Source organism: Lutra lutra, chromosome 10 (assembly GCF_902655055.1).
Source record: "Lutra lutra chromosome 10, mLutLut1.2, whole genome shotgun sequence".
NCBI lineage: Eukaryota > Metazoa > Chordata > Mammalia > Carnivora > Mustelidae > Lutra > Lutra lutra.
This window is the reverse complement of record NC_062287.1, coordinates 84694688-84713847: the sequence shown is the minus strand read 5'-3', so window position 1 is coordinate 84713847 and position 19160 is coordinate 84694688. Positions and strand designations below refer to the sequence as shown.

The 19160-nt window shown below is 41.9% G+C and overlaps 1 protein-coding gene across 1 annotated transcript in view; it reads right to left on the bottom strand.

Annotated features, from left to right (window-relative positions):
* Positions 1–3962: 3962 nt before the first annotated feature.
* ELP4 (elongator acetyltransferase complex subunit 4) overlaps positions 3963–19160 on the bottom strand; it is a 253972-nt gene continuing 238774 nt past the window's right edge. The window contains exon 10 of the mRNA XM_047692860.1: positions 3963–4600. Within this exon, the coding sequence (XP_047548816.1) occupies positions 4469–4600 (132 nt within the window). The 3' untranslated portion in view covers positions 3963–4468. The remainder of the gene's footprint in view (positions 4601–19160) is intronic.

Here is a 19160-nt window from a genome sequence, read left to right as displayed (position 1 = left end):
AACGCTCTGGGGACAAAGACACACTTGCACTGAATTGTACTCTGCTCTTTTGTTTTGTTTTGTTTTGAATCCCCAAAGGCAAATGGTCAGAAATATAGAAATTAATTGGAGGCTTTAAGAAAGAGCCTTCTTGTTCAACATCCACTCTTTTCTGGTGAAGGGCTTCCTCCGGAACAGATAACTGTGATTCATCTCTGTGGCATGCTGCGTATTAATCATTTTCTTCCACCCAGAATTGCTGCACGTCTAGAGACACCTTCCTGGGTTGATTGCGGTTTTTAGGCCTACATGTGCGCGGCTGTGGATTCAGCGGCGGTGTTCAAGGCACGCTTGCACACTTCTGCAGTGTGCACACGGATGCACGCTGGCCTGTGCACACACTTCTACCTCCTGACCTTGTGCAGCCGCTACTCCCAGGGGAGGGCTGCATGGTGTGTGCTGCAGCTGCTGGCTGGCGCACTTCTTCCCTGCGAGGAGGGACACTTTCCAACTGGCTCAGATGTGGGCCAGGGTCAGGCAGCCAGGCCTGGCCCACGGCTCAGTGGTGCAGAGAGCACAGACTTCGGAGACCTGGGTGCTGAGCTCTGGGTGCCGGAGCTGGGGATGGGGGTGGGGGTGGGGGTGGAGTGCTGTGGGAGCCGAGCGTCTCTGTGCGCACGCGCGCTTGGGCACGTACTGGTGTCCTCCGAGGGTCAGGACTGCCAGGGAACAGCGGCTGCTTTGCCTTCTGCCCTCACCCCAGGGAGAGGAGCTGTCCTTCCGAATGGAGCTCCAGGCGCTCCCCGGGGGACCAGCATGGCAGGCGCGGTGCATGACAGGCGTCGTGCGGAAGCAGGGCCCTGGAGGTGGTGGACTTTTACTCGTTGTCGTTGAAATAATTTATTTTTATTTAATTACTGATACGTATATTTATATATTTATCCGTGAGAACGCTGCGGGGAAGCTTGGATGCCATCTTCCAGGATGGTGACCAAAATACCCATCTGTGTTGTCTTCAGTAGAATCACAACACTCACAGCTATGATTTTTCTCCAGACTTGAGGGACTTACGGAGACCCAGCGAACAAAATTAGAACTGAGTGTTTGAATAGGAAACAACCAAATTACTCTGCTTTTTGCTACAGTGAGTTTCCGGAGTATTTGCTGCACCCTCCCAAGCTGGGCCTCCTAATTCTTACCTGGTAAACAGCTTCTTGATGTGGCTCATACAATCATTTCTGCCTACCTTCCCCTCCCCCACAACAGAAATAGGTTGCCTCAAATTCACTTAACATAGTAGTTTCTCTTCGTTTTGTGAATTTTTGCCATCTTAGGATGGTGTCTATATTCTCCTTATTTCTTTTTGCCCTGGGCTTTAATTTTAACAAGATTTTAAAAAATGCTTTTCTTCTCTCTATAGTGTTTGGCTCGTGAAGGCCAAACACAAATGCTTCCTTTTTCTGTTTCTCAAGAAAAAAACCTCATCTGTAGCATTTTTTTTTTTTTTTTTTTGGTTTGTTTTTGTTTTTTTGCCTGGTCCTGACATGATTTCACTGCTCATTTTTAAAGTTCAAAGTGCAAGTACTTAGGGTTAGTATTAAAGTTTGATGGCGTTGACGGTGACTATTTTTGGAAAGCATTAACAGGATGTTTTAGAAATGACATTCATAATGGGCTCTAAAGAAATGAATACCCCCCCCTTCCCTTTTGTATGTGTATGCGTGTGTCTGATTCTTTAAAATTAAAAGACAGGGAATTGATTGCCTGCAGAGTGTCGCTTCCTTTTGAAGTGTTTTTGTTTTTTGTTTTGTTTTGTTGTTGGTTTTTTTTGGTCTAGTGTTAGTATTTGCAGATTCTGGAGGTAGAGACAACAAATAAATGGAAGAGGAGGAAGAGAAAAGTGGAAATTGTCTGGTGGCTACTAGAGAGAAATTCAGAAGGTCTTAGAACCTCAGCACCTGAGAGCAGGGTGCGGTATTCAAAATATTTACCTCATGTTAAAAAAAGGCAAATCTAGTGTGTAAGAAATGAATACTAGATAGGGTTATGAAGTTTTAGAAACAAAATATATGAGGATATTTCAAATACTATGGCTGGTACTGTTACTTGAATATATCTTTGAGAGAAGTTGATGACTGAGAAAACAATGTTAATGGAGTTCAAAATGTATCAAAAATGGTCTGTATACCTACTGTAGCATTACTGAAGACCACTATTTTTGGGTAGTAAGTTATTAGCGTCCTGATAATTGGTAATGTTTCCAGAAGAAAGGAAAACACATTTTTAGAGTGGGTTTTTATCAGAGGAAAACCAAAATATACATCCCTCTGTAGCTTCTTTCTGCAAAGCCTGCCTGGGGAATAACAACAAAGCACCTGGATCTGAGTTTCGGAAAGCCCAGCTACAATTATTGCTCAACATGCACTTTTACTGAGTTTGAAAAGTTTCTTTTATATTTAAAATAAGGGTTCAAATATGCACATTCAATTTTTATAGTATTTATCTATTTGCAAAGCATATATTAACTAGTAATTTGGTGTTAATTTTATAGACATGGTAGCCAGGGTAGTAAATCAATGACCTGTTAAGTATTTTTGATGAACAATTTACATATCTGATGACTTCACATTTCCTTTTCAGAGTCAAATGCTACATAATTGTTCCGTTGTGTGTTTGTATAAAATGAATCACAACATGGTAAGAAAAAGGTTAGAGTTATTAAAATAATAACACAACTAAAATATTCATTTGAATTTATTCAGATTGTTCATAATGCTATGAAAGGACATAGCAAAGCTTTTGTGGAGTATCTGCACATTATTTATTATCTATGGACTAAATTGATTTTTTGAAGTTGCTTTAAATTTTAAAAGCACCTTTGCTTAATATAAAAGCCCTTTAATTTTAACTGACAGATCAATTCTGAAACTTTATTTTGAAAAGAAAATGGGGAAGAATTTGTGTCTTTCGAATTAAAAGAAGTGAAAAAAATAAACCAGACATTCTAAAAAAATAGAAGAAACCTGATTTTTAGTACTAAAAAAATAGCAGGTGACAAAATAGTTGTCTTTTTGATTTTGATCACAAAAAATAAACTGGTAGTGACAGGATATGATGGAGAGATTTGACATCCTGGCAAATCACTGTCATTGATTCAATTATTCTAATTCTGAATAAAACCTGTATACAGTGTGTGTTTATGCTACAGTGGGTTTTTTTTTTTAAGTGACTGACATTCATCATATTGGTTAGACAGTTTTAAAAACCTAGTCTTTGTTTTCTACAATGTTGTCAAGAACAAATAAAGTATAATTTCTGGTGTATTACAAGCAAACTGCTTAAAAATGCTAGTTATAACTGCTTCAAAATTTATTCTAACATCACTGAAGATGCATTTTAGAAATTCAGTTTCTCCTAATGGACGTTAAGCAGCTTTTTAAAAATTGAGGTTCTTTACTTAAATGCAAGTTACTTTCTAACCTTAACTTTTTGTCTATTTGTCAAAAGCTTTGAGAATATGGAACTATGATTCAAAAACCTAGTGTTTTATATGAAAACCGGTTTGATGTGCTACCTACCTCCCCAGCACATGTCTGTATGGCTATAAATGTGCATACACAACCAACATCTCTAATTCACAAAGAGCTTACCTGGTGCAATGGAAATCTGAGTTAGTTTTAGATTTGTCTCAGACCTGTGTTCTGCAAAAATCCCTCACCAGGCTTCAATACATGCTTTCCCCTAGCGTTAATGTAGCTGTCAGTTTGAATTTCAATCCTGAATTATGTCTGTTGACGTAATTTCATAGTGCTGACTTCGATTGTTTAGGATTACTAAACAGAAGACCATCAACTTCTTTTTCTATGCTTTCTGTCACTCAGGTTCTTTATATTTATTAACTACTATGGTTAGACTACTGATCTTTAATGGAATCTTAATCCCAAAATATTATTTTGTATTCATCAATTTAATAACAGGATGCATAAATGCAAATTCATTTTATTATAGTCTTCACACATATTAGCAAATGAGTTTTTCATTTTACAAAAGCCTTAGCACTTTTTTGGTGGCAAGTGACTTTTTCAGAAATCAAGAGAAAATGTTTTTATATACAATTATGAATTTCACGCTGTTTTTTTACACTATATGTTGTAATATGCACTTAACCATGAACGAAGTGCCTTAACACACGTACACTCATGACCACTGTGAGGCATTTTGAGTTTCTGACATTTTATTTAAAAATAAAATTATCTGCTTTCTCTAAATATAGCATAAAACAAAATTTTAAAATGAAAGTAGTTTTGCTGTACTCTTTCTGCATAAAAATTTGGGTAAGGAAAATGAAGAGTGGTGGCCTCATTTTGCAATCCTAGCTGTTTTTCAAGGATGGGAGGGTCAAATCGTTAAGAAAAATATTTACAGAAGCTATTAGCAATCATAATTAGGGTGTCCTATAATTCTGCATGCGACGACGAAGGAGGGATCGCTAGAAGTCCAGGTGTTGCTTGCCTCCGGCCATCATGCCACAGCCTGGGCCCAGCAGCTTGGAGGATCCTGCCAGATCCTGTTTGCTTGAGCGGCTCACTGTGTCTGACAAGTCTGGAGGCAAATGCAGTCGCTGTGGCAGAAGATTTTGGGAGGAAAGAAAGAAGAGAAAAAAAATTAATTTTGCTTTAGCTAGCACACTTCAGAATACAATATTATGCTCTGTTGATCAGCATTTAGTCTTGCAGATGAAATTCCTGCTAAAACAGTTAGTCAGACCGAGACCCAATATAATCACATCTTCTTCCTACTAGGTTTTACAAATTCTAGCCATCACAGACACCAGACTAGGGATCTTAGTGGAACGTTTCCAGAGTCCAAACCTAAACACATTAAAATTTCTCTTAATTTTGGTCAAAATGAAAACATGTAAAAGCACAAATAAAGGCATACTTGGAAAAGAACACTGTTGTAGTAACGGCGGGGTTGTTTGTTGGCTTTGCTTTGTTTTTGCCAGGGCTCCAAAATGCTATTTTTAAATTGAATGTAGCTTCTCAAATGTTTGTTTCCCTTTGTCTTTTAAGTTGACTTGATGATTCTATTTCAAAAAGCAATATTTTCTTTAGGAACTTACAATTTTTGTGGAACTGTTGATATAATGAAAAAAAGATCAATCAAAGGATCAATATTTTTTATATCCTCAGATAAGTCAGCTATGACCTCTGTTTCAGGTCTTGGTAAGTTTGTTTCTATGCATGACATTGGTCATGTTTTTAAAAGTAAAGGGTGGCTCTGAACATCTCCCCTGTCTTAACCGTTTTTCTGCAGATAGAGGCTGATTCAAGCAGATGGATGAACTGACCATAATTGTACAACAGTTCCTGTAACTGGGGAGAAATATTCATATTTCAAAAGAACTTTTGGTTTTCCAAAGGATCTCTATCAAATTCCTTTAACGACCAGTGCCCCCAGCCTGTACAATTTTCACAAAAATCCTAACTCAAAGGAACATGTCTGTTGGTTGAGGCACAGAGTGGGTGTGGAGGCTAAAGGTAGGTGAGGTAGGATGGGGGTGTCCATTGATGACTGGCCAAGACCTTGCAAGAGTGAACTGACCTGGAGACAACCTACCTGAAACCCTTCATTTGGAAAACTCCCTACAATATGGGGGGGGGGGGAAGATGAGAAAGACAAAACCTTTTTTTTGGGGGGGGGGGTCAAAATACTGTGATCCATCAGCATATGTTCTGGAGAGTTTCTTTCCTGATAAAAGGCTTCTTTAGTGCCATGTAAACACAAGCTGTGCGAAAAGGATCAAAATATTTTAAACCATTTTTTTTTTAAAGATTTTATTTATTTATTTGACAGAGAGAGATCACAAGTAGATGGAGAGGCAGGCAGAGAGAGAGAGAGAGAGAGGGAAGCAGGCTCCCTGCTGAGCAAAGAGCCCGATGCAGGACTCGATCCCAGGACACTGAGATCATGACCTGAGCCGAAGGCAGCGGCTTAACCCACTGAGCCACCCAGGCGCCCCAAAGGATCAAAATATTTTAAAACATTAAAGAAATTTACAACAATATTCTTCCTTCAGTTTGAGGTACTTAGTTTTTACTGCAGACATACCTAGACTGGAAGACACTATTATGGATCTATGACCAGCAAAGATGTCAGAAAGGTCAAGAAAACACTGTCATATCCATATAGTAATATCTGCGTAGTAATACTCATTTGTATCCATAGCACCCAATCTGTCATATATTAAATAACTAAATGTCTATTTCTTGAATGATTTTTAAAAAGCTCAAATAAAGACATACTTATCTCCTTGTTTTAAACAACTCTTTCATTTCTTCATAGCCTGGTCTCCCCCACTCCCCCCTCCAAAGGATTTCAGGCAGAAATGAAAGCATGAAAGGCTCAGGAATCTAACAGACACGCATGAGTATAAAGTCTAAGGCTATGAATGTCTTTGCAGTGTTAACTCTCTGTGTTCATGTGAGGAAACTGGAGGGAAAGAGACATTTTTTTTTTTAAAGATTTTTTTTTTTTTTTTTTTAAATTTGACAGATAGAGATCACAGGTAGGCAGCGAGGCAGGCAGAGAGAGAGAGGAGGAAGCGGGCTCCCTGCCGATCAGAGAGCCCGATGCGGGGCTCAATCCCAGGACCCTGAGATCATGACCTGAGCTGAAGGCAGAGGCCTTAACCCACTGAGCCACCCAGGCGCCCCGGGAAAGAGACATTTAATTATATGTCTGAACTTTAATGTTTCTTTAAGATCCTGTAGTTAAATGCTAATGACTGGGACACATGCATGATCTGAAGATTACCTGAAACTTAAAGAAAATTCACCATTAAAAAAGTGTGTGTGTGTGTGTGTGTGTGTGTGTGTGTGTGTGTGTAACTTTTGGTTGGGACTTCATAAAGATTATGTCAGATGATGTTAGGCTATTTAGGAAATCAATTTGACTCAGCAAATATTTAGAACCTATTCAAAGCAAGGCGAACACAGCACCTTCCCCACTACTTCTCATTCCAGGAGCACGAGTAACACAAGCGTGGTGCTAACCATCAGAGCGAGCCCTCCAAGCAATGCCTGCAGGAAAGGAGAGACAAGGCCGAGATCGGGTGGGGGAAGGGGAGGAGAACGCTTCATGGAGATGGGCTAGGTGTTAAATAATGAATCGATTCTGACATGTAGAAGTGGTGATTTGCTTAACAGGGGAGCAGATACATCTTTAAGAGGCATTCGGGTGAAGGTTCATACTGTTTTGATAATCTAAATGAGGGAACTAGTGTAGTTATTCGGAACCAGCATATGACAGTTTATTTCAGAAGCTTACCTATTTGCTAAAAATTTCTCTTCCTCTGCTTCTCTAGGCAATGAACATGAGCCAGTTGGCTGAAAGCCCTTCACAGCAAAAGTAGCTAAATGTGATGTGTGACATGCTTGGAAATCTTTCAGGTTGAATGGGTTTGAAGAAAAGTCAAATATCATTCTTGAGTAACTTCTAAGCACAAAAATTTGGGTTGATATGGTTAAATGCTTCTCACCAAATGCTACGCGGTAAACGCCAGTTTGTATACTTAGGTCCTTTGAGAAAGTCAAGGTTGGCTCCTGGAACTATGTGCCAGCTCTGTTGATCGTTACTTGAATGGGCATACTCTGTACTCTAAATTCTCAAGCAGTGGGTTTTTGTTTTCTTCCTTTCTCAGCCTCCCCCTGTGCGCCGTGTCAGGGCGGTGTGAGCAGTGAGGAAGGAGAGATCAGGTTCCAGGCTTGCCAGGTGCGTCAGGAACTTTTCCTTTGAGGCTTCCAAAGCATTTACACACTTGACATGTAAATGTTCAGATGCTGCTGTACCCCAGATCTGTCTTGTGAAAAAATAGGCTGGAAGATACCCTGCACAGCATGTGACCTCCTTTTGACTAAAGCTACAAGGCTGTGGGGACATATATAAACTTTTGGACCTTGAGGTTTCACTGAGTAATGGTTTAAATAAAATCAGACTATTAAAAGAATACAATACCATTTTCAACCTTGGAAACCAAATCAAGGTCTTCTTCTTCCTTATTTTAAACCTGGTGTTCTGAGGCGAGGGCCCAAAACATATCTTCCATCTTGCGTGGAAATTTTTCTCACTGGATTTTCTTTTCCTGGATTCCAGGAGGAAGAGATTGTGCTGCTAATGCAGGAGGTGCATATCTGGCCGGCCGGCTGCCTCTTTTTTCCACTCATGCCTTGTCTAAAATGGTGCCTTCTGTGTAGCCAAAGGGGTTTGAGAAAGACGTGATTGCTCCCACCTTCGCACAGAGGCCTAGGCGATTTGCAGCGATCCCACTGGATTAATGGGTCCCTCTTCTCTGGTGCTGCAAGGTGGGAAACGGCAGGGCTGCCAAAATACTCCGGCAGATTATGGGAGCTCCTGCCAAAAGTCCCCCTCAGGACCTAGGAAGCCCTGGGTCAGAATAAAGCGACAGCAGCAGAGAGCTTCGCTCTGCAGCTCCGTGGGGTACCAAACCCAGCCAGACTCTGAGATTCTGCCCTCTCTGCCTACATCGCTGTCTCTTTGATGGGCTTAGCCACTGTCTGTATGTTGTTCCTTCTTGAGTCAGCAACTAAATGGGTCCTAGAGACACACAGGATTGGATTTCCTGGCTCCACAGTTTCCCTTCCTAATTCCTTTCTCCCAGCCTGCCAGCCCCGTGCTCAGCACTCACAGCTCCTAGACAGAAGGGGCAAGATAATGAATCTAGATTACACCTGGATTTGAGACAAATTGCAGGTAAATACCCATTAAAGTAAGTTTAATCAATTTACATTTTTCATATTTTGCCAAGACCAAACCACCAGGCACTGTTTGTTTTCTGTTTGATGTAGTACATTTTAACCTTTCCCAGAGAAGAGAGAGTTGTTTCAATCCTTTTTATATGTTGACATGTCCTGAACAGTCACACTTTGCATTCATCAGATTCACAGAAATCAGTGTTAATATTTCAAAATACTTTCTAATAGAATTTTCTTCTGTTCTTTGAAACACGGCCATTTTATTTTATTTTTTTATTCAAGTTTTTATTTTTAAGTAATCTCTGCACTCGGTGTGGGGCTCGAACTTACAACCCTGAGATCGAGAGACTCATGCTCTACCAACTGGGCCAGCCAGGTGCTCCCGTAGCTAATTTAAATGAAAACTTGTAAACACCTTAGAATATACTGACTCTATCCTGGTCACTTAACAGAGGCAGCCAGTGAAAGGTCGATACATCCGTCTGTCTGTCACTCTCAGTGACCGTGGACAAGTCAGTTTCCCTGTGTGAGTCTCAGTGTCTGCTCATCTATCACACAGGGATGATTCTTCATGAGACTGCTGTCAGGATCAAATGAGATGTGTAAGTATTCTCTGAAGTAGCAAGTAGTACAGTGATTTATTTGTATCTCCTCTTGCTCCAAAAACATTGGGATGGCTTATAAAAATACATATGGTTCAACAAGATAAAAATAAGTGAGCTGGTTAAGGCAAGGAAACAATTGTACAAATGTAATGAACAGTTATAAGCAACAACAACAGAATATCAGACTTAGCAGGTCTCAGTCACTATGCTGGCGTCTGAGCACCGAGTGTACATTGTCCTCTCCTGCGGCCTGGTAAAGAAACCAAAAAGGAAACTGCGATCAGAGTCCTGGTTTCTGGAAAGACTTAAAAAGTCTAAACCGTTTCCCTCATAATTAGGAACGCAGTAGCGAAAATGGGGCACGTTGGATGCCTCGCTTCTGGGCCAGTGAAAATAGGCACGGAGGTACCGCTGAGGAAAGCTGGAGTCCAGCTTGTTTTAAAAATCTGTCTTTTGCACGTCTTCACTGCTGACAAAGAACTAATAAAGGACAGGTCAGAGGATGAAGCTTCTCTACTTGAGTCTTAAAAGCCTTTCCCCCTCTTTACACGACAAAGAGAAAAAGCAAATTAACAAAGACACACCATCTTATTCCATTCCAGATTCTTTGAAGAGCCAGGCAGTGCCCTCACCTGGAGGGTGACTTGCTGATTTCTGAAGCCACACTCCGGTTATGAGGCACTGCTAGGAGTGGCACGGAATGAACCCGAGTTCAGGCGGAGTGGCTAGACACACTCCCGCCCCCTCCAATAAACGGCTTAAAAAAGGAGTTTATTTCTCTCCCACTTTGTAGTCCAGAAGTAGGCAATTCTGAGCTGTGAGGACCGGCCTGCCATCCTCAACAGGGGCTTCTTCCCCTTCTGGCTGCAAGGCTGCTGTTTTGGCGTCTCTCCGTGGGAAGAAGGGGCCAAGAAGGCCAGGTCTGGAAGCTGAACACATCACTTCCACTTAAGTCCAGAATTTAGACATAGCTGCACCTGGTCAGCTACAAGGGAGGCTGGGAAATGGGAAATGTGTGAAAATGTTTAACAAATCTATTCCTATGGAAGATGGAGCAAATGGCTATTGGGAGACAACCAGCAGTCAGCTATAATTTCCAGAAGGGCCATAGTAATATGATCACGAGCCAGAGCCTTCCCTCAGAGTGTGAGCTATCGATGACTGTCTGGGGCTCCATTCTTGTTTTCTGACCAAGGAAATGAACACCTGATGCCTCCACAAGTGGCGGGGGGGGGGGGGGGGGGGGAGGCAGTGATCAGAATCTCTCTTGCTCTACACATAAAACGAGGTATTTCCCTTTCTTTACTGGAAAGCCCGGCTTCCTTCCGTTGGCACAGGGTGTAGGGCAGAGGGAAGGAGACAGAGGCAGCAGACCTGGTATATCCATCATCATGATATTGCTATTATTTCTTCACAAGATTTTCTTTTTCATTTTACTTACTTATTTCTTTAAAGATTTTACTTATTTATCTGAGAGAGAGAGCACAAGTGGGGAGGAGAGGGAGAAGCAGGCTCCCCATGAGCAGGGAGCCTGATGTGGTGTTTGATCCCAGGACCCTGGGATCATGACCTGAGTTGAGGGCAGATGCTTAGCTGACTGAGCCACCCAAGGGCCCCTCTTCACAAGATTTCAGCGTGTTGTTTCAATTTACAAAATAAATCAGTGTCATGTGCTCTCATGTAATGATATTTACATCGTTACACTTATTCCATCATTATTACATTATGACGATGTAATGTTACATTGTAATTATATCTGGTTAAAATTTTGCAAAGTGGAAGCTGCATCCACCTAATTTTTGGTGAGTTTTGTGTTACTCTCCTATATGAGTAGGCCAGGAGAAACAATGCCAGAACCAATTTTTGCTCTTTTTACATTTGGTAAGTGTGCATCTGGTAGTGGCTGAATATTTCTGGAAAAAATTCTGCCAAACACGGTCAGGTTTTAAGTTTTAGTTTTTGTTTAAAATGCTATTCACTCTCAGGGTTTAAGATTAAAATTGTTTTATTGAATGTCATAATTATACTATATCCTTTGAATTGAAAACAATTCATTTGGTTCTTTCTGATTGATCTGAAAATTAGATAAGATTTCAGAGCTGGCATATTGCATACTGGCTGCCCATTGAAAAATGCTCAGGTGTGCAATTATTTTGACCGTCAATTATATCTGACAGTATTGTCTTGCCTCCAAACTCACCTCTCTGAAAGCAGATTGTGAAGAACTCACTTGTCTAAACAAAAGTGTGATTTGTGAAAAGGCATGTGTCTGTGGCAGAGATTGCTAGCTTACTCTCACTATCTATTCTCTTCCTTTGCAGTCAGTAAAGGAATCTCTGGATATTAGTGGGGCACACGGCCTCCCAGAATAAAGGTCACATCTCCCAACTTCCCTTGCCGATAGATGAGGCTGAGTGACTCAGTCCTGGTCACTTCATCTTGGGCCGAAGTGCTATGGTTAAGTTTAGGGTCAGGTCCGCAAAGAAGGGGAGATCGCTTTCACTTCCCCTTTCCCTCACCTTAGCGAGGGCCCCCTATTGTGGGCCTCAATCCACCCTTCCTCATGGGGTAAGGAATCCCCGGGCAAAGAAGATGTGCCTATGCTCTTGGTATTCAGAGTTCAGAATTCCCTGTCCAAATGGCTACGAGGTCTGTGCAGGTCTCTTCTCCATGTTCATGTCCCAAGGAAGGATCACGTTGTCTCCATGCACACCCTGAGTCACGGGAGTAGCCAAGGGACTGCTGTTTGTGTGGTGTGTGGATGGAGTTTGGATTGGAGACTGGGTGTCCCCAAGCACATGGACCTGTGTGTGTGTAAGGGAGACAGGAGTGGGAAAAGAAAGGAGGTGACTGCAGGCCAATTCTCCCTATGTCTCCAAGTTCTAGACTGGAACCCATATACTAAACTTAAAGTTGACCTTCCAGAAAGTTGTATTTGCGAAGGAAGGAAGATAATGCATTTTTTTTTTGTGGTTTCTTGGCTTGATAACTTTAAAATGTTTAGGCATATAATAACTGTGAGGTCCTTTATCTGCCTTATGGCTCAAGGCTCCACAGATGTTAGCGGCAAGCCTCACTCCCCTCTTCCCACTTGCTGAAATGTGGACTTGAGGGTGGGCGCTGAAACAGCCACTCTGGAGCATCAGCTGAAAGCTATGCGCCGAGGGTGTATAGCAAAATGAGAAAGTTAGTCAAGGGTTTCCCGATACCATCTGGCCACCCAAAGACCCTGAGTCACTAACTTGGGCTTTAAAGTGTGACATATGTGAACTTCTCCGTTATTGAAGCCACTGTATTTTTGGAGTTCTGCAATAACAGCCTAACCGGCATCCTGGTTATGCAGAATTTGGTACCTGAAAAACAGAATGCTTGAATTCTGGGATTTAAATGGCTTAGTGGCTGGAAAGTGGGTGGTGAGGTCAGACTGCAGACCGGAAGGCTGGTGACCCGTGTTACGATTGTGGTAACTTGGGAGGCACACCGTATACCTCCTGATCAGTGGCTCCAGAAGCGCTGGAGAAATTCAGGGTATTGTCGTGTTAGCTGCTTCTTGCCACTTTCAGCAAAGTTATTTGTAAAAGAGAAAGGAACTTAGAGCAGAGCTAGGGAATTTGGAAGAAGGGTCAGGAGGGACCATGCCTCTTAAAGGAGGTGCTCTGCCTGTAGCTGAGAGTCTACACTGAGGGAAGGCTTGGTAATTTGGGGCCTCAGAGGACTGAAGAAGCCCAACTATTTCTGCCTTGCACAGGAAAGCAGGCAGCCTTCACAGATGGCTGTGCCCCTCAGTCTTGGTGAAATGCCCTCATTAAAGGGCTGGCTACAAAATGGGAGCCAGCTCGGAGATGAAAGCCACATGAAGAGTACTGCCTTCCCTCTCAAGTTGATTATATTATTTAGTATTTTTAAATATTTTACTTATTTGAGATAGAGAGAGAGTATGAGAGAGTGGGTGAGCACAAGTCAGGGCAGAGGAAGAGGGAGGGGGAGAAGCAGATTCCCCTCTAAAGAGGGAGCCTGATGCAGGGCTCAATCCCAGGACCCTGAGACCACAACCTGGGCCGAAGACAGATGCTTAATCAACTGTGCCAACCAGGCGCCCCTCAAGTTGATTGTTTTAGATGGAGTCAAGCTAGTTACTAACAAGGTGAGAGGGATGTGGGTAGAACAGAGAGGCCAGAAAAGACTCAAGACTTTGAAGGTTAACAGTTGTGGTGGACACGTAGCCATTCCAACCTCTGGAGGAGGGAGAGGTGGGACTTAAACCTGTCGGGTTAGGTGCATTGGTATTTGGTCAGTGGGTGGGAGAGAAGCAGCAGCTGTCTTCCCGCTGCTGAGTCCTGTGGTCCGCAAGGACTACTGTGGGGGCCTTGCTTTCTTTGCATCAGTATCGCAGTGACCGGTCGATGGCTCCATGGGAGCTGAGAGGCAGGTGCAGAAGTGGAGGCCAGACCAGTGTTTCAGGGCCCAGTTACTCACTTCGTAGGGGGTCAAGGAGTACTGCAGGGGTCATAGTGAGAACTTATCACCCCCAAGATCACAGCCATAGAGGGGTGCACTTCCAGTTAACAGCCCTAGTGGTGGCCTTCCAATTCCTCACTTTGCTGACTGAGGCAGCAGCAGCGTCCCCGAAGGCCAGTTTGGAGGCAATGTTCTTTAGCCCTTCCAATTATTTCGCTAGCTCCCTAGTTCCCTGGGATAAACTCTCTCCTGTCCATAAAATAGTTCAATGGAATTCGATGGCATGGGCTTTCTACAGCTGGATCCTAGAACTATGTCCAGACAACTCTTTGGCTGTGATTACTCGCATGTGGGACTGAAGGGAAGTGAACAGATTGGGAACCTTCTAGAGTCTTGATGGGATTGTCCTGCCAAAGAAACCACAAGCCTGGTCTAAAGTCTAGGATTATCCAACCCCTAAAATAATCTTAGGTCCCCAAACCTGACCTATCAAATCTGTGCAGCCCCCCAAAAGCATACTCTCTGATGGTGACTTCATGTAGCCATGAATGATAATGGACAAGGAATAACTTCTTAAAAGGATACAGAGGATAAGGGAGTTACTTCCAGAGAACAGAACTGGGGACTACAAACTGGGTTGAAGTCCTCCACTGGGAGGGCAGAGAATTCCTGTTTCTACCAGCAAGATTCTCCACTCACCCGTGGAGAGTCATAGGTGTGTGGGAAGAAGACTGTGCATGGATATTTGGGTTCCAAGAGTTGCAGACTATGACAGAGACTGATGATTATCCTCCAATACCTACTCTCCCTTTTCCCATTGGTGGAAGAGCTTTTGCATAGGTGGCCATCCTGAATAAAAACTCCACTTCCATGCTTTCCTTTCAGCTAGTTGTGGATCACATGACCAAATTTAAAGAGAGTAGTGATGCTGCAACTTCAGGATACTGGAATGGTATTTGAACTCAGGCAGCCTGGCTTCAAAGTCACATTCTTATTCATTATTCTACGTGCCAGAACTTTTCTAAGTGCTAGAGATAAAACAGTGGAAAAGACTGGCAAGATCCCTGCTTTCAAAGGACTTAACGACTTCAGAAAGGGACAATACACAGACATTTACATGACTCAAGGAGAGATAGCTAACATATAGGAAAGCAAACAAAGATAATTCAGATAGTGAGAGATGCTTTTAAGGAAATAAAACATGACAATATGATATTGGCTGGGGTGGTACCACCTTATTTGGTAGAAGTCTTTCTGGAGAGTACATTTGAGGTAAGATTTTCAATTTAAGAAGGGACCTCTGAAGACCTGGAAAAAGAACTTTCCAGGCAAAGATCATCAAATGCAAAGCGTTAGGGCAAGAATAATCTTGGTATGTTTGAAGGACAGGAAAAAAGTCAGCTTTCTGGAGCAGTCAACAAACAAGGGAGTGGCTAGGAGAAATTTGGCTTGGTAGGGAGGTATCAGATTGTGTAGGGTTTGTAAGTGACTTGGACTTCTTAGAGTGAAGGGTAGCAAAGGACTGATGTAAATTTACTTCTCTGAGTACAAGGGCTATCTCACCCATATCCTTATAAATCCATGCATAGACATTTTTAATAATATAAAACAACAGTAGCAAACAGATAGTATCCTATTAAAGATAGAATTTTCCAAAATGCAGTATACACATGCTTTTCTAGATGTTGTAATCTTCTGATTCAGAAGAAATATTCTATCTCCTAAGTGACCCACAGTGTTTGCCTTCTCCCATCCTCCTCCTGAGGAGAGTGGTGGTTCCCAATCTCCCGCCAAGCGACAGGCAGCTTCTAGCTGGAGTGGACGGAACCGGTGTGAAATGTTCGTGGAGGAGAAACTTGGGCAGTACTGTTTGTGGGGCTGGTTGGCTGAGTTTAATCTTCTTCAAATGTGAGCCAGAATCTTTTAGATAATATTGTAAAAAGAATACCACCAAGTGTCAGGCCCGAGGTCCCTGAACTTTCAGACATTTAAGATGAGAGGGAGTCATGTTAATTTCCTCTTTTATTTCACAGATCGACAGAGAACAAACTAGATTACTCCCGAAGAACTTTGCTTACAATGGTTTTCCCTTCCAAACAAAAGCCAGTAACTTTTTCTTTCCTTTTGGTTTGTCCTTTGTTCTTTGGCACACTTTATGCTCATTAATGCTCTACTGTGAGTAGGACTGAAAAAAAAAATCATCCAGGTAATAAACAGAATAAAGTGAATTAAACTGTTGCTTAAACTTGGACAGTAGAAATGCTTGAAATCACTCCCATTAGCTTCTTCCCTGGGGTAAAGGGAGGATGGGATGGATAAGTCACACATGGCCACTGCCATCCCTGTGACCCACAGCTTGTGACCCACTGCCTCAATGAGACTCTCTCTATCTCCCCAACTGACTCCCTTCCATTCATCTTTCCTTAATTGTGCACAGGGCTTCTCACTCTGGCAATCTTTTTACTGGTCTCCAACTGCTGCTTACCCCAAGGCTTGTGTGGCTCTGGAGCGCACAATGCAGGCCAGAGCATATAAGCTCCAGAGTGCGTAGAATTTGAATTAAGCTTCAGCAGGGCCAAGCTGAGAGATGCTTGGGCCCTAGGGCCTACTGCTTCTGTGGCAGTAAGTGGAAGAGACAGGGAACTTTCTGTGCACAGTCATTCTGATAGGCTCTTCAAGCCTGCTTTGCCCAGGAAGCACCCCCCCCCCCCCCCCCCCCCCCCCGTCTACCCTCTGCAGTGAGGAAACATTCAGAGCAACATTTTGGGTACTAGCCCTCAGGTGGCTTCCTAGTAGTGAGATATTTTAAGAAAATACAGTATTTTAGAGTTGAATGTTGAGTCTGAAAAAAAAAAAAAACACACCACAACAACACTTCTTTAAGAAATAAATTCAAACTACTAATTATGTGAGAATTTCTTTTTCGTCCCCTGTTTTCTTCTAAAGCATACGGGAACTATTCTGGAGGTGGCAAAAGGTAACATTCCCTTTGTTTCTGTCTACTAGAATTCAAACTAATGTTTCCTCCTTCCTATCATCTGAAACCTCTGACTCTGTGAACTGTGAGCACATCAATGTGTCTGGAAACTCAAGGTGGATCCCTAAATCCCCGAGATTTTTAGAACTACGGCAGATCTGCTATTCAGTTTAGGGACTGGCAGAGGTCTGACCGATAGTTTATGGAACAGATGAATTCTAAGATGTGAACAAGCAGAAAGAATTCTGAAATCAGATAATTGCTTAAGTTATCATATTAATGTCAATCCATTAAAAAAAACTTCCCAAACTGACAGCTTTTGATGAACACTCCTTTTGGAAATGTGGCAGTTGTATCTTTTTTATTTTTTATTTTTTGTCTATAAGTACAACATATATACAAAATATATTGATTTCTTTTTGGCTATCCATGAATGAGTCCTGAGAGCATAATGGCCAATGTGTTTGCTTGGATAATGCCCTACAGTGTATGCAGAACATTGCTCCACCAAGCCCCGAGATGGGGTATAAAGTGCCCGGTGGAAATGGCAATGTCAACCATCCTGACAGCATTAAATCTCATGACCACTCTTGAGTTACTTTGAGACCCCCACATTGCGGGGTCTGCGAGTTCCTGGGGATGAAGAAAGAATTTTTAATGGGGCCAAATGTAGGTGTTTACAAGGGGGAATTGTTGTTTTTTATTAGGAGCTGCCTTATGTTCAATAGTTGTATTTACTTTGTCAAGCTAGCCAGAATTAGAAATCCCCATTGCTAGGCAGCCTAGAGCGTCTGCAAAGTATTTCTGGGCATTCAGAACTGAAGCATGTGCTGCCCCAAGGCAGGTTTCATTACAGTGTGTTATTTAGTCCTCCTTCGTCCCCCTTCCCCCAACACCCCCAGATCGCAGCGCTTCTATAACAGGAAATCTTGGTTACTTTATGCTGAAACATATTTACATGACTGAAACACGACAATTAACACATTTGTAAAGCTTGAGGGATAGGCACACTTTAATGGTTTTTTGAAGTAGGCTGATTTCCTGGAGCTTTTAATCTTATTTTATTTTGTTCTGCATGCATGAGCAAGTTCTTCTTTACTATAGGTATTTGACAGAGTCTACCTGGTATGAATGTGAATGAAAGGAAAATTATACAAAAATTAACTTTGCCAAACTGTTCCTAACTTTCACTGGCTCAATGTATAGTGAGGACTATGCTCTTATTTTTGACATGTCGTGTTAGCTTTTACACAAAGGCAGTTAGGAAGTATGTTTTGGGTTTGACAAAAGGAAATGTGCCTTTTTCTATGCCAACTGTGGAAAAACTTTCATAGTGAACAAAAAGTATCAATTACAGGACAGTGATTCCCTATTCATGTTCAGATAGAGGTACCCTCTTCTAGGTGATGTACATTTTATTTGCTCCAAACTTAAATTAACACTCAGGTGGTATTAAGTACTATTACTTGATAAGTGTGATTATGTGTGTGTGTGTGTGTGTGTGTGTCTGTGTGTGTGACTGTTTATACACATACATATAAGTATGCAACATGGCAATGTTACTGTATTTTAATATCTTTGAATTCTATAGATCAATTACTGAAATCTTGGTAAAATTCAGGAAAAAAAAAAACCTTTCATATTAGAGCCCTGTAAAATAAAATGAAACCTTCCACTTTCCCTTTGATATCTGAAAGCATGCGAAGCCTGGAAACCACCCAGCCCAACTCTCACTTAAAAGTTTATGGCGAATTTACAAATTACACTGGTTTCAAATAGTCACCCAGTGCATCTATCCCCACCCTCCACAGACCTCCCTCCTTACCAGTTTCAAAGGGAGCTCAGTGAACAGACTGGGCAGAGCAGGAGCCCTCTGTCTACATGCCTTAGGGCAGTGATGGGGCAGCACCAGACCGAGCGCTCTAGCTGAGGGAGACAGATTAGGGATGAGGACATAATTCCAAAGAGTAACCCTGCTGAAGGGACTCCACTGATAAGTGAGCGGAGAGTCAGCTTAGTCTTAGATAGAAAACCTCTCTGGGAATAAGGGGGCTTAAAGTTAAAGGAAATGAAGCAAATAAAGCAAGAAAAAAAATACTGATGACCAGAAAAGAGCAATATATTTGTGAGTATATAGATAAATGACTGTGCCTACTTTCAGGGATTTTTTTTTCTTTGTTTATTTGACTTAATTAAAATGTATATTTCTACGGAAATATTAATAAGAGCTAAGTTTACTTTTCATGTGAATAGTTAAGAAGTAATTTCTCATAGAGTTTGTTTTCTATTCTTTAAAAACTCACTTGCTTTTATATGTGGAGTATTTTTGCCCTACCACTTAACTTTACCACTGTGCCAAATCTTTTT